The sequence below is a fragment of the Pezoporus occidentalis genome, unplaced genomic scaffold (assembly GCF_034315485.1).
Source record: "Pezoporus occidentalis ecotype Australia unplaced genomic scaffold, CSIRO_AGI_Poc_V1 ctg57, whole genome shotgun sequence".
NCBI classification, from domain to species: domain Eukaryota; kingdom Metazoa; phylum Chordata; class Aves; order Psittaciformes; family Psittacidae; genus Pezoporus; species Pezoporus occidentalis.
The window spans coordinates 4,979,218-5,006,559 of record NW_026915910.1 but is presented as its reverse complement, the minus strand read 5'-3'; the positions used below and the strand labels follow the sequence as shown (position 1 = coordinate 5,006,559).

Here is a 27,342-nt window from a genome sequence, read left to right as displayed (position 1 = left end):
GATCACATCAGAAATGTTGATCAGTACCAGGCAGGCTGTGAGATGTCAAATCACTGCCAGAACTGCTCATGCTCAGAGAGAATATCATCTGGGGGGGGGGGGTACACGGGGACGACGACATGAAGGAAGGAGGGGAGAGCCTCATCTGTTACCTTAAGTCACTGCTGGTTGCAGCAGTTTAAACATACCACATCCAATGGAAACCACATGCCTATTTATTACAACCAGTGAACTCAATACAGAGGCTATGTCAGGAAAGCCTTGAAGTAGAAAAAAAATCTAGCAAGGACTCCACTTGCCAGTCAAAAATAATTGGAAGTGTCCCACACTGCAATGTTTAGAGTCCCTCCAGCCTTCTGCCAAGATTTTTATTTTATTCTATATTTTTGCTTTTTGCTCTGGGCAGTAGTTTTTGTGTAGATTTCTGAGACCTGTCCAGCTTGTCAGCTCCCATTATGTTTCACTCTTGTATCCATCCCATGACATTATGCTATTAGTGAGCTGCTGAATATGCAGCCAGTTGCAAGAGCTGGTGATTTTCAAACATGATGAATGCACATGAATTACTGAATGCTTTCTCAGTAGTCTGGTAAACCTCTGAGGGTGGTTACATCTCTTGGTGCTCCTCATGCATTATCTGCATGCATTTATTTAATCCACCTTTGCAACTGCTGAGCTTGATCCAGACTGGGCTGCATTGTTCTGCTTCAGCATCCTGAAGGGATACCTTGATGGATATGTCCTGTCAAAGAGAAGATGAGGATTGCCTTAGAGCAAGAGACGAAATAGAAACATTGGGGAATACAGCAAGACCATGAAATACTTTGCTTGTCCCATTGGTAGACCTAAACTTCTGAAATGCTGGATCTTCTGAGAGAAGTTCAGGAATTGGCTGTCAGGATTAGAAGATCTATCTTTGTTCTCTACTTCTTTTGAGTTGTGTTGATTTGGGGCATTAGCCCATTTGTTTCTCTATAGTAGCTGTAAATCTCTGCCTATATCTGGTTGCTGTATTCAAAATACCAATAATTGTGGTTTTCCAAGTGAAGCCCAAGAAATTCTAAGTTTTCTTCAAGATTTAAACTTGTCCATGGACTTTACTGGGTTGCAAGCCATCTTATCTCATTGTATTTTGTGATAAAAGTGATATGATCTGTTGGCAAACTCCTTTAAGCTGCGTTAAACTTTTAGTCAAAATACAGTTAAAAGTACTTGAGACCTCCAACAAGTGATTCAGATCAATAATCTTTAGTGATCCAAAAATTAGGCAAGTAATCTAAAGACACTAAACTTATTCTGTAGTTGATAGAGACACTTGACTAGGAAATGATTCATTTCAACTGTTATATATATGTCTCGGGTGAGGTGAGCTCCCCTCCAACAAACCTGTCTAACTCTTAGCATGGTCTTTGGCTTGGCTTTGTCATGAGCAAGCTAGCATGGACTCAGTTAATTCCATAGTTTGGGAACTCAGCTCAAGAACTTTTCAAAACTGATGGTCACAGATGTGACCATCCTGTTTTGAATGCTAAGGGAATTTAGCTCTATAGACATGGACAGACTATACAAGTTGATGTAGGAGAAGGATGGGCTCTGAAACTGTTTAATTTGGATAGATGGACCCTCTGTGGCCTGACTAAATCTTCCTGCTTGTTCCAGGAGTCTCCAAGCTGTAATTTGTGTCTTTCCTGCTGGCTTCTTCTCTTATACTGTCTGCCACTTCACCTTGCTTCATGCTTTCTCCTGCATAAGATTAGTTACTGATGGGAAACTGCAATTTTCTAGCCCTTTAGAGGGCTCCCCCATTCTAGAGTGCAGGGGTAAGAACAAGGCAAACAGGTACTGCTGGGTAGCCAATGCTTTTTAACAAAATACTATGTACAAACCATTCTGTCAAAGTAAACTATCCATCACCTTGTGGACGTGAAGAACAATGCCTGTGCCATATCAGCACGACATACTGCAGCAGAGATATTCCTGGTCACTTGGTAGGACAGCAGCCAATAGACTTTTCCGCTTCAGTCAGAAACTACAAGTTTCATCTGCTACAGGTAAAAAATTAATGGCATATGGATATTGATGGATACACAACTGCAATTCCTTGAATCAAGAAAGTCAAGAAGGAACTAGAGGTACTCAAACTGCTACAGTATAGCTGGCTTAAGGAACATGACAGTCCATGCTGGCCAAGACAAACCCCAGGAAGGAGGAGATTTGTGGATAGAAGCAATACTGGGAAGAGATGATTTTTTCTGTCCAAATCCAGCCAACATTTGGAGAGAGATGATGTTAATTTGTTTGGGGGGGGGGGGGGGGGGTGTCAGTTTGGACACAAACATGACAAAATATAAATATTGCTACAGAATTTCTTTTCAGACCATGCTAGATCTCAACTGACATGCTTAAGTTTCACTTATTTTCACTTATTTTCCATTTTTTTTCTTTTCTTGGGCAGGTGAATTCACCTTGTAAACATCAATATATTGCAGAAGTGTTTGTTGCCAGCATAAATAAATTGCAAACAACAGCACAATATTTTTCCTTTACTCTCTTCATAATAACATTACTTCTCCTACCTGTCAGTGTACAGACCTCTGAAGATACCATGTTCCCTGAAAAAAGATGCAGAGGCTCAAGGAAAGCCCTTTTCAAGGATTTAGATGGAAGTGTCCTCAACCTAGACCCACCTGTTGCTGTTTTCCCAAACTCAGAATTTCAATGGACACAGTTCTACTTGCAAGCTGGTAAGTGCCTGTGTTCTCTGGAGTGCTTGCAAAGTCACGCATACTTTTGATCCATGAGTTGTGATTTTACCCCAGGCTTTCACTAAGACCTACAACTGAGGTCGAGAAGATGGTGGTGCCAGATTGTGTGATGCCTTTCCAGGATGGGTGTAGAGAATTATAGTGTAGAAGTCTGGGAGACCTCATTGCACAGTTCTGTATCCAGTAATGTCTTTCTGCCTTCTTGCAGAATCATGTCACCTGGCATCATCCCAACCTTCTTTGCCTCTTTACAGTTTAATTAATTCATTTTAAGACCAGAACAGAACTTACCTGCCCTTTGCAAAGTCCTCTGAGAGTATTAAGACATGCCACATAAATGCTACATAAATGCAAAATAATAACAATAATTGGCCCAGCAAGGATTTTCATCCATATCCCACTGAGGAGATAATCAAGCTGAAAACCCACTCCAGAAGTTTAAAGACCCCTCTCTCTGTTTAAAAAAGGCCCATTCTGCTCAGCAACCACTTTCTGAAGGTTCACACAGCAAGGCTCCTTTCTCATCCTGATTAAAACTCTGCTCTCTGATTCCAAATAAACTCTTTAATTACAATTAGCTTTTCCTGTGCCTGCTGCTGATGGTGGCCATTTTGCTGAAAAGGCACATCATTTGTGATTCCAGCGGTATGGGAGACTGATGGAAAGGACTGTAATTAATCCTGTTTTCCATCCCGCTCTAAAACTGATTAAACATGAGAACTTCTTTAATCTTTAAACAAAATGTCTAATGTGTAAGGTTTTTCCTCTAAGGATCCCACTCTAACTGGCTGCTTACAGGGCTGATTAATGTATTGTCTACATACAAACACATTCAGTTTTACTCTACCTTTTCTCCCCTGGTTATGAACCTCATGCAAGCGCACATACCCCATCAGTATTATCACTTAGCACCTGCATATTAATGCATGCCTACTTTTGATTACAGAACCTGGGTTTTATTCAGATCTGCACCTCTTTTAGTACACCCTGGTACACAGTCATAGGCACGACAGGAATCCCCACCATCTAAAGTACACTGATAGCGCAACCTGCACTCCGCAGGGTTTATCTCCTTGTGTAATGGAGGCAACAGCATATGGTAAATGCTGCCTGCCTCTGAGGCTATAACAAAATTGCTGTGTTTTCTTCTTGACACCCAAATATGAATGGGGATATCTTCCCCCTCCCCTCACAATGATGTGTTAAATTCCTCTGCATTTCGCATTTTGACCTGCGGTTCCATTCCTCTCAAGGTTGACATTTCAAAAGGCACAGCTTGATGCTAAGGTGAATTCATGGTCATTGTCTTCTATTCTCTACCCCTTCCTTCTCCTTCGTGAAGGTTGTAGCACTATTTTGCACAACTCAATGCAGGCTCCCATGCTAGATGAATAGGAGAAAATGCTCTACTTACCTGCTCCCACAGGTTTCCTGTGGGGCCAGATTCCCACTTGGTGCAACAGCGTTCCAAGGCTAATGAAGATGGTGGTGTTATGATGCTATTGAGCAGAATTTGACCCTTGAAGTTCTGCTTTTCCTGAATCAGGATGAACATTCAGTACTTAAATTATCTGGGTGGTCAAGACCCACCCACTGAGCTTCACATCCACCTATCCACCTGATACCTTATTAAACCTGACTAATTCTAACCGCTTCCAGCAGCTTTGTCAGAGCACTGCAATGCACTGTTTAGTGCTTTGACAGTCTTTTCAGGTAGCTACACAATATCCTTGCCACTTGCCCAGTTCAGGGGCACAAGTTTCTTCAAGTCAAAAGCTCTGGCTTTCCACATCCTCTTAATTGCCCTTTTATCCAGATGCATATATGCATTCTCTTTAAGCTTTCAGCTGGGACAATCAGCTTGAAATTATTGGCTCTCAGACATTTCTAGATATCTTAGCTACTTCAAAGGGGAGCAAACAGAAACACTCAATATACTTCAGGGACACAAAAGCCAGGAAGATGTTTCCTCAGAAAAATTCCATAAGGAAGAGGCTGTGAGAGCTGTAACTGGAGCACAAGGTATCAGTCAGTATGATATTAATTCTCCTGATGTCTTTTATTGAAGATGGAATCAATATAGAATATATATAATAATTTATTTGTGTAGACATATGTGTGTGTGTATGCAGAAAGCAAGGAAAGACCATTTGGCTTCCTGAGTTCTGCCCATTGTAGATGGCCAGTAGTGAGACATGCAATGTATATTTATTCATGTACCCACTTTTCTTTTCCTTTGTCTTTCTGTGTACCTGATCTTTCACCTGCTGTGTTAACTCTTTGGGTGATAGCCCTGGTCTTTTTATTGTGGCTTTCTGTAGAAGCAGAGTTGTTCATGTAAAACTTGTAGTTTTAGTTTTCTGGATAAATCACAGAATTCGGAAAACAAAACAAAACCGGAGGAAACCGATCCAAGAATTTTGTTGTCATTATTTCTAGTAAAATTAAAAGGAGAAAAAACAACTGTTGTTTTGAGTCAAACAAAGCATAATTATTTTTTTAATCCAAGAGAGGTTTTTCCTTTTTTTCTACTTTTAAATCTAATACTGCAAAATTTTAGAGGTGTTTTCCAGCACCCCCCTAAATAATTTATAAGGTGCTGTCACAGTATCCTTTTTCAAATTATCCAAAACAATTTAATGACTTTAACATGATTTTCTAATTATTTTAATCTCTTTGAGCTGCCATTTTTGGATGACAAAATTTTTTTCTCCCAAAACTCATCTCTACACCAAACCTCCTACAAAACAGCTTAGGGCCAGGCCTGAAGCATTAAATGGTACCATGACACAGGAAACAACAGCATCACAATCTGTACAGCAGAATTAGCTATAAACATGAGCGTTTCTAGCTGAGGAATGAAGGGCAAGTCAAAAGTTTGTGTGCTCAGTTGACGCGTGTCCAGTTTAAAACCCCTGCTCCACAAAGGAAAGCTGATACAACCATCATGCTGTAGTTAAAATTTCAACCATTTGTTGACTATCTGCAATATTTATAAGACTCTGTTATCATACTTCCTCATGTCTGTAATCTGACAACAGCCAGCTCCCAGAAACATTGAAGTTTATTGTCTTCCCTTGGAGGACATGCAGCAAAGGACCAGTAACTTAAGAACCTTTTTTCTTTTTTTATCCTGCCTTGTAGAGAGATACTACAACGGGGCTATAGCCAGAGAAATGGGAACTCGGGGAGGGGAATGAAGAAAGGAAAAGGCCATCAGAAAAATCTGTCAGCCAGTATCTGTACTTGCAGAACTATTTTTACCCTTGTTAGAGGGGAGAATATGACTCACTTTCTAAGCAAACCCAAAATGTTGCAATTTGCTATATAGGCCTTTAATCTCAGCTGATATTTGTAGCTAAGCATTAGACTATGAGAATTACACATAGCAAGGTATGAGAGCATGAAAGCAGGCTGCCATCCCAGACAATATTAGATTCTCCAGGATAGGATATATTCATGAAGGCAGAGATCCAGCCCCCAGTGTGCAACTCCAGAAGAGAGTCATTCACATTCTTCTTCTTCCCCTATAAGAACAGCTTCAAATTTGGCCAGAACAATAATCTGTCATATATGTCTAAATAGTTTTAAATTCCCAGGGATGTGGATCGTGGATTTTTGCACAATCTGCTTTCTTCTGGTATTTTTTTTTTATTGAATAAACTTAGCAATTAATAGTTGAGGAAGTGTATAATGTTGACACACAAGCTGCCAGCATAATTTAGCAGTAAGCTGTTTAAAAATGTTGCACCATATATATTTATTATTTCAAGGACTATGATTAACCACATCTGCTATGTATAACTGTGTAGTAATTAAAGATGATTGAGAAAAGAATGCAGGTTTGGTAGATTTGGAAGGAATAAAACAGTTGCAATGTTGGCATGAAAAATGTATTGTTTTCCTCTGGAGTTTGTTGTTGTGTCTGTTCGCAGATAGAAATTTGCTTTTTTTCTGCAATAAATGCATGCAAAATGGGTTGAAGGTAGCAATGGAGAACATTAAAAGAACTGTTACCAAGTTATTGTTTTATAAAACTCAAACCTAATATGATCAGAAAATGCCTGTAACTTTTACTTAATTTTCCTGAAAACACATCCTTGATAAAGGTTTCAGCAGACCTTAATTAAGTTGAGACCAAAGCCAAGAACAAAGTTGGGATGATTTATTTTGAGGCCTGTCATTTTCAAAATCAAACTCTTATATTTAAAAAGTTATTTTGGAAAACGACACCATTTTTAGAGTTTGTGAAGTCTCAGAGAGTCCATTTGTTTCCCTGTGAGTTAAAAAATAGCTCAGAAGCCCCCAAACACCACATCATCTTCATTTAGGAGTTTAGTTATGTATTCGATATCCAGCTCTCTACCTTTCTGTATATAAATATTGTCTGCAACTTGAACATCAGCTTTTTTTTTATCATTGACATAATGAGGTTAGTATTTCAGGGTAGTGGTTCTGAAGTTGTGATTTATAAACCATTGGTGGTACATAGAGTCTGAATAACCAATGCACACATGACTCATGTATTGATTTAGTAGTCTGACACTTAAAGGTGAAAAGAATTATTAGCCATCTGGGAAACTGGAGCTATGAAAAATATCTGAAACTTGGGCGGCTCAGTTTTGAAGAGAAGAAATGGATGAGAGAATTAAGAACTAACTTCAAAATATGAAAAAGTCTATAGAATCAAAAAAAATAGACTGAAATTTCATCAAGATAATTTTAAATTAAGGGAGGAAAGGTTACAATAAAGACAACAAAACACTGTAATAACTTGCCTGAGTGGGTTGTAATGTCACTCTCAGTAAAAGTTATGCAAACATCCTTGGCTGATCCAGATGCAGCTGGTCTTTTCCCAAGGTGAGGGAAGAAATGGATCAAATAACTTCAGAAGGCCTTTTCTGGACCCATTTTCAAAATTCTGTAAGGATGCTCAGTGATCTGAAGGAATCTTTGAGGTCTGACAGGGATTTGTGGATTCAAAGTTTTGGGTGATGCGGTAGGAAGATCTGGTAATTAGAACTTTGTAAATCCTGCTGATGAAGACAAAGAGTGACTACTAGGGAAGTAATTAGTGCAGAGAGATTCTTTCCCAAGCCATGCACTTGATCACTCTCAGCCAGAGTGCCTGTTCTTCTGGAATGTTAATGCACTGGAAAGGTTGTGCAGTATGGAGAGGCTAATCCCACAGAAAACAGTGTACAGGATCCGAGTTGGAGTTTACAGCACCAAGTAACAAAACCTGAGACAGGTTCCTTGTCTGAAGCTTCTCATTACAGCTCAGTAGCTTCGACATCATGCCTTTTTCTCTTGAGGGCTGTATCAGTCTTATTTATCATTCCTGCTTCAGTGATGCCCACAAATCTGAGTCAGTAGTTGTTTTTTATTGTTACTTGATACCATCCAGAAACCTTTCTGGTATCTTCTAAAAGAAACTGCTGATATTAATAGTTAACCCAGAAGGCTTCAGGAGAAACAGGAAAGTGAAGTTTGCAGCTGCTTTAAAAAGAGTCAGGGACAGCTGAGGAGAGCAGCATAGGACATACAGCCTCCCTAAGCTTGATGGTTGGTACCTTTAAGGAGGCAAGACGGCTGTGTTTATGCAATTAAAAAAAAGAAATGTGAATTGCATCCTGCAAGTATAACTATATTATTTTCCTTAGATCTTAGAGGCATATCTATAATCAAACCAAACTGCTGAGTGTTAGTTTGCAGAGCTTTACAGGAGAAGCACTGCATTTTGCAACAATTAATTTTGCAGAGGAAGCAGCCTGTTTAAAGACGCCTGCAGCAGTCACTAAAATATGTGTTGTTTTTCAAGGCCACCAGACACACAGTTGGCTAGGTTGGCTAATAAACAAAACAACAATGCAAAAACCCAGCCTCATGGGGTTTGCAGGAAGAAGGGATGAGAAATAAAATGAATAATGCTTACCTGCTAGGGGTGGGTGAAGACTATAATTGTTTAGCCCCCAGCAGATCCCTTCAAGGGTTAAAAATGACAAAGATATTAGTTGGTGACTGGTAAGATTGTTGGTTTGAAGCTCTGGGCAAAACACAGACTGTTATTTACCGGACTTGGTCGATTTACTTCTTAATGCAATAATGACCTGTGAAATGAAACGTGAGCTAGACAATTGTTCCTCATTGTTTCCAGTAAAACATCCTTTCATACCCCATTAAACCACCATTAATTCCATTTGAAAGAGAAGCAGGCACAAACACCAAGGGATATCTCTCTCTTTTCCTCTCTTTGTGGGATTGATCAAGGCCTGTGGATAGCAAAGCATCTTTATTATCCATTTTAGAGTGTGTTGGACAGCCTGGGGCCAAGATTCTGAGTGAACACCACAGCCATCTACTGGATTGGCACCACTGGATCACATTCCTGAGGTTTTCAGAAGAGGGTATCAGCTAACCTGGCAAACACAGTTAACGTATTGATGTTAATACATCATGTTTTTCTCTCTTTTTAAAGAAAAGTTGGCTTTCTCTAAGCATGAGATTCATGAAATCATGCACTGTATGTGCGATTGTATGTGTGTGCCAGTAACTTTTAACCCATTTTCACTTTCAATCAAAACTAGTAAATGGATAAGTCCTTGAAGATAACAGACTCTTACAGGTTTTAAAAAAAAAAAAAGAAAAAAGAAAAAAAGTGGTTTGGGAAGAAAACACTACCCCTCCAAAGGGGGATACCCCTTGGTATCCATTTCTTGGATACCAAGAAATGCTCCCTGGAGAGAAACTCCAATTTTTGTCCCAACTGAAGGAAAAACTTTTGCACACTGGTATGCAGCAGGAAATCCAGCCATAGTTCTGTAGGATAACCCTGGTTCCACTTTGCCTGAAACTGATTTCTCCAACTCTTGGCTCTCCTCTGCTGTAGCATTAAGACATGTAGATATGCCACTTACGGATATGGTTTAGAGGCACTTAACAGTCTTAGGTTTTCAGTTGGACTTGATGATCTTAAGAATCTATGATTCTACATTACTGAGAACCAGAACATTTAAGATGTTCAGATTTTCTTTGATAATACCAGATCAAAAACAAAAAACCCAAGGGTTTGTTTGATTTTTTTTTCCTTAATCAGAGCTCTAACTTGAGGAAGAAAACTAACAAACCATGTGAATGATAAATGCTTATTTTCTTCTGGAAAATATTGGTGAATAAAAGCAGACAGAAACTGTTTTTCTACTAGAGTTTTCTGGGAATACTTTTTTCCATGGGAAAAAAAAAAAAAAATAGAAGGAAGGGTTAAAGGCTTAAAATATTTAATCCAAACCGATTTTCATTTTCCTCCTTCTCGGGGGGGATGGAAGGGGTGGGTGGACACAGCCTGATTTTAAGCAAAGCCCAGTTTTCTTTCAATACCAACATAGAAAGCCAACTTCCAGAATTAATTTTCAGTTAGCTTCAACCATTGTGAATAATTCAGAAATATTTAGGACAATTATACTGACATAAATCTAGTAGTCTCCCATTCTATCTGATGTTATAAAAGTGGGATTATAACATTTTCTGTTCATTCATGAGATGTTGATACTGTGCAGACAGGATTTCTGAAGGTGAGGAATCAATTAATAATCTCCACTATAAGGAAAAGAGGAGACACTTAGGTAGGATGTTGTGTTGGAGATGTCTGATGCGAGAGGGCGGCTTTGGTAATGGTTGCTTCACACAACACTCTGATTCTCCTTGAATTCAGTACATTTGCATTGATTTGCATGTCAAGTGGTGTGTTACATACTGCACAAAAAGAGGGGAGATCTGGAGGGATAGAAGTAGGGACAGTTCTAATGAAGCCCAAGGTCTAGCACAAGAAGGTCAAAATCGCTTGACACTGTTAGCCTTCACATCATCAATAGTCCCCAAGACCCACAACCTCACCTCCATTCCTTCTCTACTTTTTCATTCTGCCTGACCTGTCCAAAATCCCCAGCCCAAACCGGCATTTCTACCTCCACAAGCCAGGCCCACTTACCTCCTCTATCTCCCAGAACCTCCAAGATCCTTCTGTCTTCAAACTAAAACTCTGACACTGTTGCTTCCTTCTTCCTTTCTGCTACAATTTACCACATTCTCCACAAATTAGGGGTCTAATGACAGACCTCTTATCTCCACAGTCTTCCCACTCAGCAGTCACACTGCTTCTTTGCTGCCATTTAACCCCACCTGAAACCTAGACCATGGCAATTAATCAATTCCTTGGCAGGTGTTGCCCACCTAACAAGAGGTTACCACGGATCAGTGGCTTTTATCCACATGTACTACTGGATTTCATGCAAGCCACAGTCTGACAGCTCGTATTGTAACATGTTACATCATCATCCTTGGTTTTCAGTTGCTTCTATTTTTACATATATATATATACACACATATATATAATACTGTATTATTTTATGTTATTTGCTACACTTAGTTCATTTCTTTTCCTGTGCTAGATTTATGTCTGGGGTAAGATTTTGTCGGCAACTTTGCTCAGACAAGGTCCAGCTGCAAAGAACAAAATTAAGCTTTTATTTTGGTGTGTGCTAGAAAAGAAATCTCTAAACTCTAGAACCTGTGAGCTTGTAGTAAAGTATTGAAGGTTGGCTGGGAAACAACTCTAAGGCCAGTGAAATGCTTCTATCCACAGCCCCCATGAAAAACTGTGTCCAGAACTACCTATTAGAATAAACTGCAGAGACTCATTATCTTCTGATGTGCTGTGAAAGATCTAAGCTTTGGCTATCACTTGTGAAAATTTCAGTGCCTGTTCTGCAATGTTGTTTGAAGCACAGACACCAAATGCTCTCCTCCTTTCAGCTGTCTTCAAAATACCTGAATACTTGGATCCCTAAATCCCATCTTTTAGTTCACTTGCATTGCATCTGTTAATTAACAAAGGAATTCTGGGCACTTCATGACCGTTGTTGCTGCCCAAGGCACTGGGTCCCCAGGAGGCAAACATGTGTTATGTCCTAACTTTACAGACTAGGTCAGTTAGGAGCCAAGTGGTTACACAGTCATTTGTGGTGAATGGAAGAGGGACCTTAAAGTTCAACCATCAACAAGTATGCCATCAACTGGAAACATGCTGGTTAGGTTTTTGATTAACCAGGGTGTTTTTATTAAGGCACCTAGCCCAGTTTACTTTGTGTAGGATTGAGATATTTTTTATACAGGCTTGTGTATGTCTCAATGACTTACAAGATCAAGTCTCAAGATCACTTGATCAATCAATCAAGATCAACCACTTACAAGATCAATCACTTAGAAGATCAAGTCTCATTTGCAAAAAAATCCCACACCCAAAAACCTTATCGAAGGATACAATTGCAATTTTGGAAGGAGATGGAGAGTGAGAAGAGCAAAAACCCTTATCATGCACATGATGAGCAATGGTCTGTAAAAATAAGTCCTTTTTTTACCTTCCATTGTAATTCTTCCTATGTAGTAGTAGTACTCTGAATCAGAGAGAATCATGACTGTATGTTTGTGTGTCTGAAAGCATGTGTGTTTATACACGCACATGCAGGCCCTGTCCTCACAACTGTACTTGGAAGCATTTCATCATTTTTTCCCTCTTATCTTCCAAATATTAGCATCTAATGAAATACACATTTCCCTCATTTATTTTGAACCTACTCCAAGTCCAGCAAATACCAGAACCTCAAATGTTATGACAGGACAGATTCTTTATTGGTTTGTTTTCTTTTCATTCTTTCTGTTTTCACTGTGATTTCTTTCTTTCTTTTTTTTTTTTTTGAAGATTATAGACCCTTATGTTTTAACTCAAGGAGCCTGGCTTTCAACTGAGGTACAAAAATATGTCCAAAAAATGTCCCTGAGAGCCATCCAATGCAGACAGCTGTGCAGCAAACAGGAAATTGAGGAAGTCAGGTTCATCAGAGACACAGGATTTCCTTCGTGGATGTTTCAGATAAAGCATCTTTATTTTTACTGTGCTGGTTGTGTGCTGTAAAAGAACCATGAGAAAAGCAGGGAAAATATCAGGTTGTGGCTTGCAGACAGTGATGTCAAAGCACAACCGAAAGGCAAGTTCTCACAGGGACATGGCCATGTTGACATGACCTCTGCCAAACAAATTCACACTTTGTCAGTGGTTTGGGCTGGCCTGACATGAGCCAGTTCTGAACCTGAAGCTGTATCACTGAAACACATAAGGGTAGGACTGGCCAGGACGGGCACATTTCCATACTAATGTGGTTGCACTTCAAGTTGGTCATGGTCTTTCTAGTTTGAACTGTGGGCAGAGCAATCTCAGGTCTAACTGTTTAGGGCAGTTTAAGTGTCCTCCTAGTTTACAACATGTTGTGTTAGAGGTTTTACTGCTGGCAGACTTGAATCACAGGAGCCAGAAGGTTTGCCCATCAGCGTGTGAGGAGTGATTTATTATGACAGACAGGGAAACACAGGCTGCTGCTGCAGAATCACTCAGCAGGTGAGACTGCAGAATTCTGCTAAATCCTTCTCTTGTGACTTTGAAGAAGTCACGTGATTATCCTGTGAAAAGAGGCTAATTCGTCTTGCTTTCCTCCATTCATTGTTTTGTGATGACATTTCAGTGTTGGGACTAAAGAAGTGTCTATGTAGCATCTGGTATGATGTGATCCCAAAGTGTGAGGCTTATATGAAACACTGGCAAAAAATACATACCAGTAATTAACAGTGTCTATGTGGTATTACTAAAGTAGGCAAACTCTTAGATGTCTGCCTGCATGACCTTAGTTACCCTTGCTCTCTTATTTGTGTTTTTAGTTTCTTACAGTCTTGCAATACATGATCACACCAACAAGGAAGAAGTTTTGATTCATTTGGTCCAAAATATAAGTGCTCCAGAGATGGCTCAGGGCTGTGTAGTATGACATGTTTATATAAAAAAGCTCCATCTTATCTCCTGGAGAAACTGAAACTTGTGGGATGAATAAGGACTAGAGGAGAAGAAAGGAAGGTCTTGCATCACAGGTTGTTACTGAAACCCATCTGAGCAACAGAGCAACTCTAAACAAGTCTTTTAAACTAAAGCATTTGCCTATGACTTTGTTCATGTCCCCATAGTATCTCCTCTCTTGCCTGGATCCAGCCATGCCTGAACACTGTGCTAGAAAGTGTTAGTTGCATCAACCAAAACTTCTCTGGGAAATACAAAGTTAACCATTAAACTAATGGTTAAAGTCTATGGGTGATCGTTACCCAATGTGTGAGATCACACGCTAACACTATTTGGTTTACTGGTGTAGATGTGGTCTGGGTGATATGAACACCAAAATAGTAGGAAGTGCAGAAACCATCCATCTCAGTTTCATCTCTAGTGCACTCAGGACAGAGTATTTTAACTAATGAAGCTGCAAATGTTGACTATGCTTGGACCAAGAGTTTGGTACACCGAAAAGCAATTACTGAGCCAAAACATGCATAATCTTCATTTGTAAAGCATCTATTTGATATTTATGAATGTCATTACCAAGTTCAAAGCACACGTAGCTGACACAATGAGCACCTTGGGGTTCTCAGGATATGTACCATGACTATTAATCTAATTATTAGATAAAATAATTAGCTAAAAGAACATATTAATTTTCTAATGTATTTTTGTAGAAATAGATCAGTGCTTTGGGAAAAAGTCAACTCACTGGCATTGCATTTAAGAGACTGGAAAATAAAGATTTTTATCTGGGATAGATATGTTGAATACTTAGTCTAAGATTATGACAAGAACATTGTTGTTAACTTACCATGTGAAACTTTATATTCATTTTCATGTATAAATATATAAATATATATGATTATAAAATCATACTGCATTCTTCAGTTGCTGGGAAAAGAGACACGCAGGTAGTGAGGCAACTGTCATACTGAAGCATCATAAGCTATTCTGGAACAATTTTTATTTTCAAAGGTATGATGTTGGCTTTTTATCCTTTTTTCTTATGTGTTGTAAGCACATTAAATTTGCAGCAGTACCTTAACTTGTCTTAAAAAACAAGTTGTCAAGACCAGGTAAAGTTGCAACTGTAATCTACCCCAGAATGGGGGTCATAGACCTGAGTCAGATGTTGGCCCTGTCCGGCATTTCTGAGTCTCTTTCTTTTTCCTTTGTCTTTTCTATTCTTTTTTACAGATCTGGGTAACTGCTCACTAATTTCAGTTTCAAGAGGCCCAATTTTCTGGTTGCTTGGATAAGGCAATTTGAATTAAAACTTTGGCATAGACCTTAGTTGAGAGACCAACAGAAAATTTAACTTCGGTGTTTGACAAGCTAATTGGCCAACATTTAAAACCATCAGTTATGCAATAAAACTGTATGCAATTAATTAAAGGGAGCTGATTATTTTCAGTTGGGCTCTGTTCCTGAAACATCCTCCTACTCACTAATAAACTTTGCTCCTGCGGTGCATTCTCTGAAATTAATAAACACATTGCAAAACTAGAGTAAGTCTGCCGCCTGATTGTTCTTTTTCCCATGCGCACTAAAGATGCAACAGTTACTAGCCTGAAAATGAAGTTTCATCCCTATAAGGTCCATATTGCAAGAACACTCTTTTTTTCCCCTAGATTATAGCACTAGCTGATCAAAGGTGCCCAAATGGGTTCAAGGTGGTACCAAAATAAAAGTGAAAGAAGCAGAGGGTACATATATATTGGATAAATATTCAGTTGGAGAAGATACTTAGTAAAAATAATTTCCTTAATACCTAAGGAGAGTTCTTGGCTCTTCTTGGACCTCTGATACTAATTTGGTGCACCTTGTGACAAATCACTCTGAGGAGTGACCACAGTTAAAAACATACCTCACATTGGAGCAGGGCTGGACTGTAATGTCTCTGTGCCTTAGGAGATGGGCACAACTGCCTTTACATCTCTGGAAAGGGAGATGAGAAGTGAGATATAAAATAACAGCAGGACCTGTCAGGAATGAAATCTGGTAGAGCATAGTTTGCTGTTGGGCAGAGGAATAGGCTGTGTCACTTGTTGAGGACTTTTCCAGCCTTCTGAATCTAAATGTTACAAGTTATTATAAATCATTAGATGTGTAAGTAGAACCAATAAGATAATTTTTTTAAGTGTAGGAAAATGATATGATGTCTCCCTTACTGTTCAGTGCTGCAGTGTAAGACATCCAAGTCAGCTTTAGAGAAACTACTTTGTCCAGCTCCCTGTGCAGTCTGCTTCAGGTGCCTGGTTTGCATTTTTGTGCAGGGAGGGACACCTGCTTTCTCTTTTGACTCTTTAGGGCTCAAGGAGTCAGTATCTTTTTCAGTCGCTCAAATTTGTGTCTGAGGTAAGAAGGAAGCTCAGAGAAAGTCAATGACCACACATAAAGCATTCCTTGCTCTTGAGAAGTCTATAGTTCTCTGGAGAAATGCTCTGACTGTGTGAATACCTGTATAACACTCCACAGAAAAGAACTCAAAACCAGCCAGAGCTCAAGTACAAGTGCAATGCTGCTTACAACAGTGTCGTGCAAACAGGAGTCCTACAAAACTCCAGGACTGGCTTCAAAATCAGGATCAAGTTTTAGCATGTTTCTAGTGTCTTGTTAAAGGTGGTGGTTGCTTTGAAAATGATATTAAGCATTTATTATAGAATCACAGAATGGTTTGGGTTGGAAAGGACCTTAAAGCTCACCCAGTTCCAACCTCCCTGCCACAGGCAGGGTCACCTTCCACCAGACCAGGTTGCTCATAGCCCCCTCCAACCTGGCCTTCCAGGGATGGGGCATTTTTTTCTCTTACCCACATCTTCCAAAGCAGCAATTAAAGGACAGTTTGACCTAAAAGTAGATCCAATTCCTGTGCTATTTGTTGATGTATCTTGTCTCATCCACTCCTTTAGCCATTCTAACCTCCAGTAATAAGGAGTCCCAGAATTTGTGTGATTGACAGCTTGTAGGCACCAGGTCATTCTTGAGAATTGCTATTAATAGTGAATAATACCTCTATGAATGGCAGACTAAAGAAGTCAGTCTTGTTCTCTAACATATTCATACATTAATGTTGGATGTTTGCAGGGGGTTTTTACTGTTCTCTCTACAAACTGTGTGTGGGTTCAGTAGAAGGCAGAATAGAAGCTAACTTGTTTACTTTGACCAATTTTACTTGTAGATTATATTTCCAGAGAAGCCCTTTGTAACTAATAATGCTTCACTGCAACCCTGGAGGGCTCACAAGTTATGGGAAGGTGGATTATGGAAGAGGGTGGGTGGGAAAAAGTCAATAATAATACCAATAAAAAAGCCATCTTTCTGATCAAAGCAGAAAATGCTTGAATAAAAATTATATTAAAAAAGAAAAATGTAGAGGTCTTGTTAAAACCTTTGGGTTACTGTCCAGTTATGTGGATTTTCCCTCTAGTGCTTATTCTGGCATTCATTAAACCCTGATAAGTTACATAGAAACACTTGAAAGAATGATTAGAAATGCTATGTGTGAATAATAGAATTGCTTAAAGGGAAATGGAAATTCTTAAAGGGAAATGCATAGTGACATGGAAAGTGAACTTGTGTAATTTTCTCATTGTCCAGGGTTATTATCTTATTCCTCTTTTTTGTGGGTGTTGAATTTGCATGCTTTTATATTCACAGTTTGGGGGCTGCTTGGGAAAATAATACTGCGTTTCGTGTAGCTCCAGTGCGAGGCAGATGTGCTGAAGGTCTTTCAAAAAGCAAAATCTCTTTATTCAGGTGCTTTTCTTTGGGAGTTACTAGAGTTTGGAGGAGAAGGAAAAACAATATTAAAAAATCCAAAATAACCCAACAGACCTAACTGAAAGCCAGCCAAGATTCTCCCTCAAAGCTGTCATTGTGACCTTTTGCAAGGAGCAGGTTGTGGCTTTGCTGTGCTCCGAGTCTACAGTGAGCATTAGGACAGGTCTTCTCAGCTATTTCATGACTTTATCTCAATGTGACCTATTCACTAGGAACTGCTCCCAGGCTAATCTCAGTTGCTTCAGTTGTGGTCATCTAGAAGTGAAACTTGGGTCTGCTGGCAAAAGACTGTATGATTTTTCCCTTGGAAAAGATATGTCTAAATCTTAAATAATTTTGTTAGGAGCTGGACACCCAACACCCAATCTTTGTGTCTCTCTGGAAAACTTTGTCTCTGACTTGGAGTCTGAGGAAGGCATCTGGGATCTGCAGATCTGAGGCCTAAGATTAAGTGGCAATAAATAGTCCTGGTTTAGTGCATGAGGTTTCTGCAATCACCATTGTGTCTGAGAGTTTTCTCTGTAAAGAAGCTTCCTCCCACAAGTTAGATGTGTCTGAGTGCTTGAACATGTTAGTGGAAGTGTGACGAAGGGTCTAGGCAAAAAAAGAAACTTTGAAGTGAGAAATAAAAGTGGATTGTATCACCAGATGAACAATCTTAATGCCGGATTGCCTGAACTGCAAGAGCAAATTCCTCTTTATCTTACTATCACCAGCAGTCTCTGTATTTGCAGATGTTTAAGACATATCATACTGCAGCAAATGGGACTGGAGATCCTAGGCACCACCATACAATCAGATTATCCTTTTGCAAAGATTTTACAGCCCTGAACGGGTAAAACAAAGGGTGGGAGGGGAAGAGAGGCACAGCCAGGTCTGTGGGTTTCAAGTAAGCCCATGGCAGACAAAAACCTTACTGTGGATGGTCTGGTCTTGAACATAGGGCTTTCCTTTCCACCCTCTAGTGTTCTCACCTCATAATTCAGCTTCAGACCCCTTTCACAGGTTAGCTGTTTCATGATTAATAGGTTCTAGTAGGGCTCATCTTGGCATTGACAGGGCACAACCCTACCTTGCCAACAGGACTGACAGGAGAATGCTTTGTGTTGCAGGAAAAAAAATGCAGCCAGCACTTTCAGGAGGCTTTTGGCATGAGTAAGGGTTTGTTGCTTGCTTACTTGATTTCTCTCTTTAAACAGCCAAAATTTTAGTGCCCACAATGTCAAGCACCAGAAGGTTATATCAAAATTAACATGTTGCTGCAAGAACATGTTATATTCCTTTTCTTTGCTATTCGTGTTACAGAAATAGTATATTAGCACTGCAAAGGCTCAGACAGAGGTAAACAGAGCTGATCTTGTGGTTGAATTCTGAAGTCAAGCTATAAAAGCTTTAATCTAAACTGTGGAATAGAGATGTAAGAGGATTTTCTGAGGTACACTGATGACGTGTTTATTTAGTAAGCTGGAAGTGTTTTCACTGAGAAAAAAGCATAGATTTCATTGAAAGAAGTTTCAAAACCAACCTTTAATACTTTAAGCCACAGTGATTTAATGGAATACTGACAAGCATTTTTCAAGCCATTCTGAGGTTTTAGCTCTACATAAGCTATATGTGGGTATAACACTAACATGTCTTTCTTTGCCAGTGTTATCCAAGGGAATTTGAGAAGTGTTTTTTCCTTATATTTTCTTTTTCAACAGCACAATCAAAAAAATTCTCTAATTCAGAGATGAAACCCTGCACCTCTGAACTCAATGTCTGTGTTGACACAGCTCTCAAAGAAGGACCTGTGGAGAAACTCAGGGCCTGGTGAGCTCCCAGATCCATCCAAACTCCAACCTCACAAAGACCACACAGATGGATGACAGCAGTGTAGAAATATCTGCAGTCACCCATGGACAGCCAGTTCAGGTGTCTTTCAGGCAGACCAAGGCTCACTGTATCACATGTGCTATGAAAGTTGTTTTTCCTTTGTTTCTGGGGCCTGTAATTTCCAGTTCACTGTTGGTGTGGGCTATGGGTTAGGTCTTGAGGGAGACCTTGTGGTATGCTAAAAAGATGTATCCTGTGCACCCTCAGTACATTTGCAGATGACAACAAGTAGGAAGGCTCTGTAGAGGGATCTGGACAGGCTGATCAATGGGCTGTGGCCAGTGGTATGAGGTTCAACAAGGCAAAATACTGGGCTCTGCAGCTGAGCCACAACAACCCCATGAAAAGCTACAGAGCTATGTGAACCAGCAGTGTGTCCAGGCAGCCAAGAAGGACAAGAGCATCCTGGCCTGTATCAGAAATATTTTGGCAGTACAGGAAAATAATAATCCCCCTGTTTTTGGCACTGGTGAGGCCTCATCTCGAATACCGTGTTCAGTTTTGGGTCCTTCACTGCAAGAGAGATATTGAGGTGCTGGAGCAGGTCCAGACAAAGGCAATGAAGCCAGTGAAGGGTTTGGAGAACATATCTTATGAGGAACACCTGAGGGAATGGGGGTTGTTTAGCCTGGAGAAGGCTCAGGGAGGGACCTTATTGCTCTCTACAACTACCTAAAAGGAGGCTGCAGTGAGGTGGGGATCAGCCTCTTCTCCCAGGTAACAAGTGATAGGACAAGAGGTAACGGCCACAAGCTGCACCAGGGGAGGTTTAGGTTGGATTTAGGAAAAAGTTTGCACTGAAAGGGTAGTCAGGCATTGGAACAGGTATCTACGAAGCATAAATTTCCCTTGCAAGGTGTTGATTTCTCTCAGCTGAAGCAGGAGGTTTCCAGCCTGTTCCAAACTACAGAGAGTCTAGCAGTCCCAGCCATATGACTGTCTTAACTCTATAGATATGAGAGGGAAACCTCACCGTGGGTTAGAGGCATGCAAGTTCAGTTATGTCTTCCTGAACCTGCAGGACTCCCATTAAGAAATCATCTGTATCAGGGAGTATGCGTACGGACTGCATGCAAAGGGAGTAGAAGTTCCTTGCTATAAGCCTTTATTTTATTCACCCAATGTCTTTTTACTCTCATCAGCCTTCACTGAGGCTGTTAACTACAGTTTCCCTCCCATCACTGAGGCAGGCTAATTCAATGGCAAATTTTAAGTAAATTGTGCAACTGCATCTGCGCATTGAGTTGATTGGTGAAAACTGCAGAAAGTTCCTTCTGTTGCTATCAATCACATCTATGTGGAAGTTCAGCAGCATTAAATAATTCCATTTGCCATTTTGTAAACTGATACCATTCTTAGTTTTTCTATGAAATATTGCCAAAACTACTTTAAGTGTGTGCATTAACTGAATGCACACAAGATGCCATGCCTTTGTAATATCTGAATTAAAGTGTGCATACATATATATATGCTTACATTCCAAGGTAATAGGTGGTAGAGGCATGATGGGATTCTGTTGTCTTTGGTGTACAGACCACTGAAATAGTCAAGCCACCTCTTTCTTTCCTTCTACTGCCACAATCCATTTGGTCACCATCAGCTCTCTGCAATCCAGTGATCTAAAAAACAAAGACTGGCAGTGACAAAGCATCAGAAGGAGGCTAAAATCCGTGTGGCATGTGACATAGAGAAAAGGTCACATTGCCCTGCATCAGCCCTCTCTTAAGTTAATTAAGGGTTCTTTTTCCCTAATTCAACTGGATGGGCCTCCAGGCAAATTGCTATTTGTAACAACACCGCATTCAGGAGTAACCCTGTCTGATGCTGGTGATGCTCCTGCACTTCCTAGTGTCTTCGGGCTATGCCCTCCACTCACTTTTCAGGTGTAAGTATTGCTCCCAAGTCACCTGGAAATGGGTTATCGCCTGATCAGCCTGATCTAGGTGACTCTCCCTCAAAAAGCAAGCGTATGAGCACCATGGAACAAAGCAGGCAGAAGATGCAAAGGAAGTCTCAAATGAAAGGCCACAATAATTTCAGTCTTTTCAGTTGTGTATGTGCAATGGGTTCCTACGTACAGCAGCAAAATAGCCACCAGTGGAGCATCTGAAGAGGAAGGGAGATTGAAACATAGGGCCAAGGTATGTCCCTGGTCCTTCAAAGGGCAGATCTCAGGCTGGGCAGCAGAGTCTGTCTCTTCTATCATCTCTGTCTCCATCTTGACTGGGAGATGGTTCCTGCCTTGTCCCTTGTGTTATCGTGCACAGATGTATGTTGGCTGAGGTTGTGTTCATGACACTGGACATGCTTGGGGTCCTACTAAAAGGGCTGACCTAATGATCTTGTTCTTGCTCTCTGTAGGTGCATTTACAAACAGCCCCAGTAAGTCTTCTAATTCCTCCTGGCATTGATTGCTGCTGTGGATCAGCTCAGGATGTCTCTGAGCCTGTGCTCAGAACAAATTTTTCTGTGCACACCATGCCATATAGTTAAAAGAAACAGCAAGATGTTTTATTGAGGTTCATAGTTCTCATCCAAGGCAAGGGCAAGCAACAGATTGTTTTCTCCAAAGCCCACTAGCAGCAGAATCCTCGTGTTGTAGCAGCTCCTCACCTCATCCGACTCTTGCTCCTGTATTTACTCAACATGTCTGTAAGCATTTCCACAGCTATTTTGGTTTTGTGAGAGTTTACGCATACACGTTTCACCCACTGTTTCCTAGAGCATCTTAATTAGAGGGATGCCCATGCATAAGGAGTTGAGAAGGGGGCTTGTTTGATGTCACCATGTATCAGAGTATTTCCCACACTTACATGAGACCTTAACCTCATTGAACTCAAAGATTACAACTGATTATTGAAGACCAGAGCTGACTCCAGCTGCATCAACCTAGAGAGACACAACTGAGTAGACACAGGAAATTATTCCCAGGTTTGCTCCCCTGGTGACTCCAATCCTCCCAAATCCATCCTCCCTGTATTAATTAAGGTGCAGTAGGTAATCTTGTCTCTTTTTAGCTGCTGTCAATCTATTGCTCATTTCCAGTAGGGAGATAAGAACTAGGAGGTGACAAGATTCCCCCTTCTTTCTCTTCCACTCAATTTTGTTTCCTGCCTCACTAATAACAGTTTTAATAATCACCTTGAATTGTTTTTCTTCACTTAAAGTATTTTTCTGCTGCAAGAAAATGTCAGCTCCAGCCATGTAAACTGCTAATAATTTCTTTGCAACAACTACATAACAAATTAAAAAGATCTAAATGTGAAAAAAAAATCAGCAACCTCCAACAATGCCAGAAGAAGGCCAAATATTTCAAACAATGTCTGCTTGATCTTTGCCTCTGGTTGTGAACTCTTCTCTCAAAGGGACCCAGAATTAATACTGGCTGCAGGTTTCCTTGCTCATTTACTTATACTCGAGATACCTCCTTAACTTATGTGGTCTGCGTCCTCTGTTAAATTTCACAGCTAAATTTGTGGTCAAGGCAGCATCCCCAGGGGCAGATGTTAATGTGGATAGGTGTTATGCCCATGCTAAAAAGTGGTGCCAGGCCACAGACATGGAAACACAATCCTCTGCTCTGCAAAAATGGTTGCAACAGCCCTGGCATGCTTTTGTTCTGGGCCAATTAATGCTCTCCCAAACAATTCTTGGGTGCAGTTTGGGAGTTAATGTATGCCAAGGAACATTCCCAGTTGGTCCGTTGGATGAATCCATCCTGTTTTGAAAGCTGAGATAGTTTAATAGATGAATGCAGTCAGACCATGTCAGTTGGCCTCGGTGTCTGGGAATACTCCTGGGCACATTTAATTTACTAGTGAAGATGTAGCCAGAATGTCTCTACAGGACCATCTATTACTTATATATCTGTGTTGAAGTCAATGATTTTTGTACTAGTCTGATTGCATCCCACTGCCTCTGGTTTTAAAACTCCTATTTTTCTTTTGGCTGCTGTGGCTGATCTGGGACATAATATGCTGTCTTCATAAATCTGTGCTGTGTCAGTTTTCTCGGTCTTCAAAGATGCTCAGATTCCAAGAGCTGCTGGTTAGTTTAGGGTTTTTTTCCCACTCTGAGATGATTAAGTGTCCTGATTGTAGTCAATTAAAAGACATCTTTCTATTTTGCAGCTTATGTGTTAATTTTATTTTCTGCCTTTTTAGGCTCTGTCTGATATGTTTAGATAGTACAGTCATTTCTGACTCCATAGGAATATGGATAGTTGGTTAGGAAAAACCTGCTGGTGGCTACCTCAGTTTTAACTCTACCAGTGCCTCCCATGCTCCTGAGCTGCTTGAAGTGGGATATGTGAAAAAGGGTAGATTTAGATTAGATACTAGCAAGAAATTGTTCCTGGAGGCAGAAGTTCTTTAATGTGAGGATGGTGAGGCGCTGGTACAGGTTGCCCAGAGAAGCTGTGGCTGCGCCATCCCTGGCAGCGTTCAAGGCTAGGGATGGCACTTTGAGCAACCTGGTCTATTGGAAGGTGTCCCATGGCAGGCAGGTGGAACAAGATGGTCTTCAAGGGCCTTTCCTACTCAAACCATTCTGTGATTCGACTGCTCTATGTCTCATAAAAACAGTGGGGAGCATTGTGGCAATGCTCTGCACAATGCTGCTGCAAAGACCTCAAACCTTCTGACTACCTTTGTGCTGGTACACTGCAAAGAACCAGAACCAGTTTTATGGCCCTGGAGCTCACTCTCAGTGTGGCCACATGCATAATTATTAAAAATCCCTTATCCTCCAGACCAGACTGTTTGCATCCAAACTGGGATGCTCACAAGTCACCCTAAACCTCACACAGCTCCTAGACACTGTTTCAGTCAATTAGTTGACCTAGACAAAAAAAAACATGCCAAGCACTGTTCTAGGAATGTAAAATATGTGTGACTGAGTACTAGGGCTAAAGCATAAGGCTTTGCAAGTGTAGACATAGCCTCATCGTACCTCTTTTTAAGGCTGATGGAAAGCATTTGTTTCCCACTGCGTCCCAGAAAGTAGGGGTGAGGCTGGAAAATATATGGTTAAAGCTTCTGAGATTTTCCAGCATGGGTAGCATGCTAAACATGCCATCCCTACCACAACCTCATAAGAAGAAATGTCTTTGTTCAGATATTCATTCTGCCTGTATTTTTCTGTCTTCTATGAAAGAAAGCAAGCCAACCCACCAAAAAATCTCAGTTGTTGTTCCCGGCTGTAATGTTCACAGCTAGGTTTTGAGATGTTTTATCCCTCTTCAGTCCCCATTGGCATCACTGTTGTTGAGAGTGATTCTCCATTCCTAATGGGAAAGGTTTGGCATCTGCGAGTAGGAGTCTGAAAAGTTGCAGTTGCAGTTCCCCTCAAATCCTTGTTATTGATCTCTCACATATGGTCTAAACGTGAGAGCACCAACCAAAACCAAAACAAAAGAAAGGAAAGGGTTGAGTGATGCCATCCTGTTCTTATCCTGATTTCTGTTGGTTAGGGCAAGGAAGAAACAGATTTGGGGAGTACAGGAGGTGCTTGAAAAGGCTTTAAAATAAGTCTTCACTGATACTGCTTGCTCAAATTGTATGTAAGGGTTGAATTAGAGATATTCAGGTTCACAACATATTCTGTGCAGAGATTTTTAACATAAAGTGGAGTGTATTGTCACTTGCAAACCTCTTTTTACTAGTTATTAAGTGGACAGTTTTGATATCTCAGTTTGGTGTTTATTCCTAAACTTACTTTGTGTGGTTTCAGATTACTTACAAAAATATTAACCATCTGGCCTGAACTATATGAAGAATCTGATTATTAAACCAGAGTGTATCTATCAGGTCCTTGGAAACCTTTCTTCTAGCAGCATAAGGTGACATGTCACTCTGGATTTGAAGGCTGGACCTAGTGTAGGTACATCCTCAGCTCCCCACAGGGCTCAGTTCCTAAATGGTAATTCTCCTTTCCTCTTCCTCTTCTCTTTCAACTCAAAGCCATCTGAGGAGTATCTCACTGTCAGCTTTTTCAGAGCATAGCAAAGGGGAGTCCAGTCTCCATAAACCCTTGTCCATAACACTTTCCAGGCAGATGATCTTAAGACATTCTTGCTCCAGACCAGCACTGTCAGTTTGCATGGATCAGCAGAATGATCACTAAATGGTCATGTAAACACTGTTTCAGTCAAACAAGGGGTACTGATCTCCCCTGGTTATCCTATTCAGTACCCAGGTGGCTGGTAATGCCTGGAGTTAAAATGTGGTTGTTGTGCCACATAGATGAGATACAGGCTTTGATGATACAGATCTGATCAACGTCCATACATCCCATAGATGCCTGCTGGATGCTTGTGCAAAGGTCAGGCATCTTTAGTGCTCTCCCAGAAGGTTTTTAATGGAGTAAGCTGCTTGCTTTTATCCTTCCTCATAATTTTATGAGGCAGAATCCCCCCTCCCCCAGGCAAGGAGCCAGCCTGCCACTAGCTTTTCACTTTAAAATTATGATGAAGCTTGAAATAAAACACAGCCATGGACTGAACCCACTAACTCTCAGTCCAAAGGTATTAAGGCTGCTGGCTGATAGAGACAATATCTAGTTCTTGGAAATGTTTTGCTTCTAGCACCCGGGATGATTAGGAAGAGAGGGCTAAGAGAAAAAGATAATGATTCCGTTATTTGCTGTGGAAATGGCAAGTGCAATTAGAATTGCCAACTGAGTTGTGATCAAAATTCTGATTAATTACTTACTGCTATTTCACAGAGAAGAAATTAGTGCGTATCTAATTGGCGCTAGTGAAATGTATTCTGTTCCTCACTTGCATAAATTAAATGTAAAGAACAAATCTACTGCATGTGTATGAAAGAGACAGAAAGAGACTGAGCAAAAGAGAAAGTGTGATATGAGGCAAGATCCTCAGGTGATGTAAATCAGGACTGCTCTCTAAAGTCCCTGGATGGTGATGCTTGGACCCAGGATGTTGAAAGAGGTATACTTTGATTTGGGTATTTACTGAAGGTCTGTGCTATATAAAAAGAAGAGGTCAGACAAGAGCATCACAGCAGCCTTTCTTCTATTCTTATCAAATCTCACTCTTATCAAAACCAGTCACAGCAGTATCAAATCCTGTTTTCAGCTTGTGATGCCATAGCACCAACCCCCACCCACCCACGGCATCAGAGACATCCTATCGTATGATTTTTGTTTGCTTATTTACTCCAATTTCAGCTCTGCACATGCTCTAGGCACATGTACAATAATGGCAATTACACATTGTACAAAGCACATCAATAATTTTAGTATGAAATAGAAGGAAAATGCAGAGCTATGATTCCAGTCCTTTAATCGGCAGGACCACATTATGTCGAAGCAGAGACACGGAGGACTGATTAGATAAATTCCCTCTGCAATACCAGCACCCGGCACTGAAGTGCCTACCATGTTCTGAAAATGAAATGTATTCATTAAAAATGTATCTGCATTTATTTTCCCTCTGGTGTCTTTTGGGTTGGTTTTTTGGTTGTTTTTTGTTTTGTTTTGTTTTTTCTTCCTAAAAAAACAGAATCTGATGAAAAGAAAAGAAAAAAACAAACATCCCGAGATGGGAGCTTTGACAGTGCATTTGCTCTCTATAAAGAAGTCAACTTGGTAGCTTGGCAGAGATGGCTATCAGTGTCAGTGGTAATTAGATGAGCCTCCTCCTCCCTATTGGCCTTCAATTAACTTTTATTCTCCAAGCAGAAATGGGAGAAAGGTTGCAGAAGCGGTGAATGAAACAGACCCTCTCATTTTGCTAATATGTGAAATTTATTGTTACCTTGAAAGAGGATATTTTCTTAAGCAGGGGCTTAATTCTGCTTACACAGATGTAGCTGTTCTGAATTTAAAGGGTCACTCCAATATCCTCCAAAACTGCAATGAAATCAAGCATCTGTATTAATTGCTTTGCAGCAACTTACCATTATCCTTGTCTTTCCTCACCTCTTGCCTATCCTCATTACAGTGTCATGGACCTGTAAGTTCTAA

General features: G+C 40.4%; 1 protein-coding gene and 1 long non-coding RNA gene across 10 annotated transcripts in view; one reads left to right on the top strand and one right to left on the bottom strand.

Annotated features, from left to right (window-relative positions):
* The window catches only part of PKHD1 (PKHD1 ciliary IPT domain containing fibrocystin/polyductin), a 250,411-nt gene that overhangs the window by 183,966 nt on the left and 39,103 nt on the right, over nt 1-27,342 (top strand). For 7 of the 9 annotated variants that reach the window (XR_009968457.1, XM_062638531.1, XM_062638533.1 and 4 more), the window contains one exon: nt 2,584-2,744. Coding sequence is in view for 8 of the 9 variants with exons in the window: in XM_062638531.1 (XP_062494515.1) it covers nt 2,584-2,744 (161 nt within the window). In the remaining variant the exon portion in view is untranslated. Of the gene's footprint in view, nt 1-2,583; nt 2,745-4,018; nt 4,437-19,184; nt 19,573-27,342 lie in introns of those variants that run through there. The other 2 variants (XM_062638535.1, XM_062638537.1) reach the window with 2 other exon arrangements.
* LOC134173990 (uncharacterized) lies at nt 397-11,113 on the bottom strand. Its single transcript, XR_009968459.1, has 5 exons — nt 10,753-11,113; nt 8,701-8,748; nt 4,180-4,302; nt 1,915-2,045; nt 397-742 (listed from the first exon to the last, which is right to left on the bottom strand). It is a non-coding gene; the product is annotated as an uncharacterized LOC134173990 (long non-coding RNA).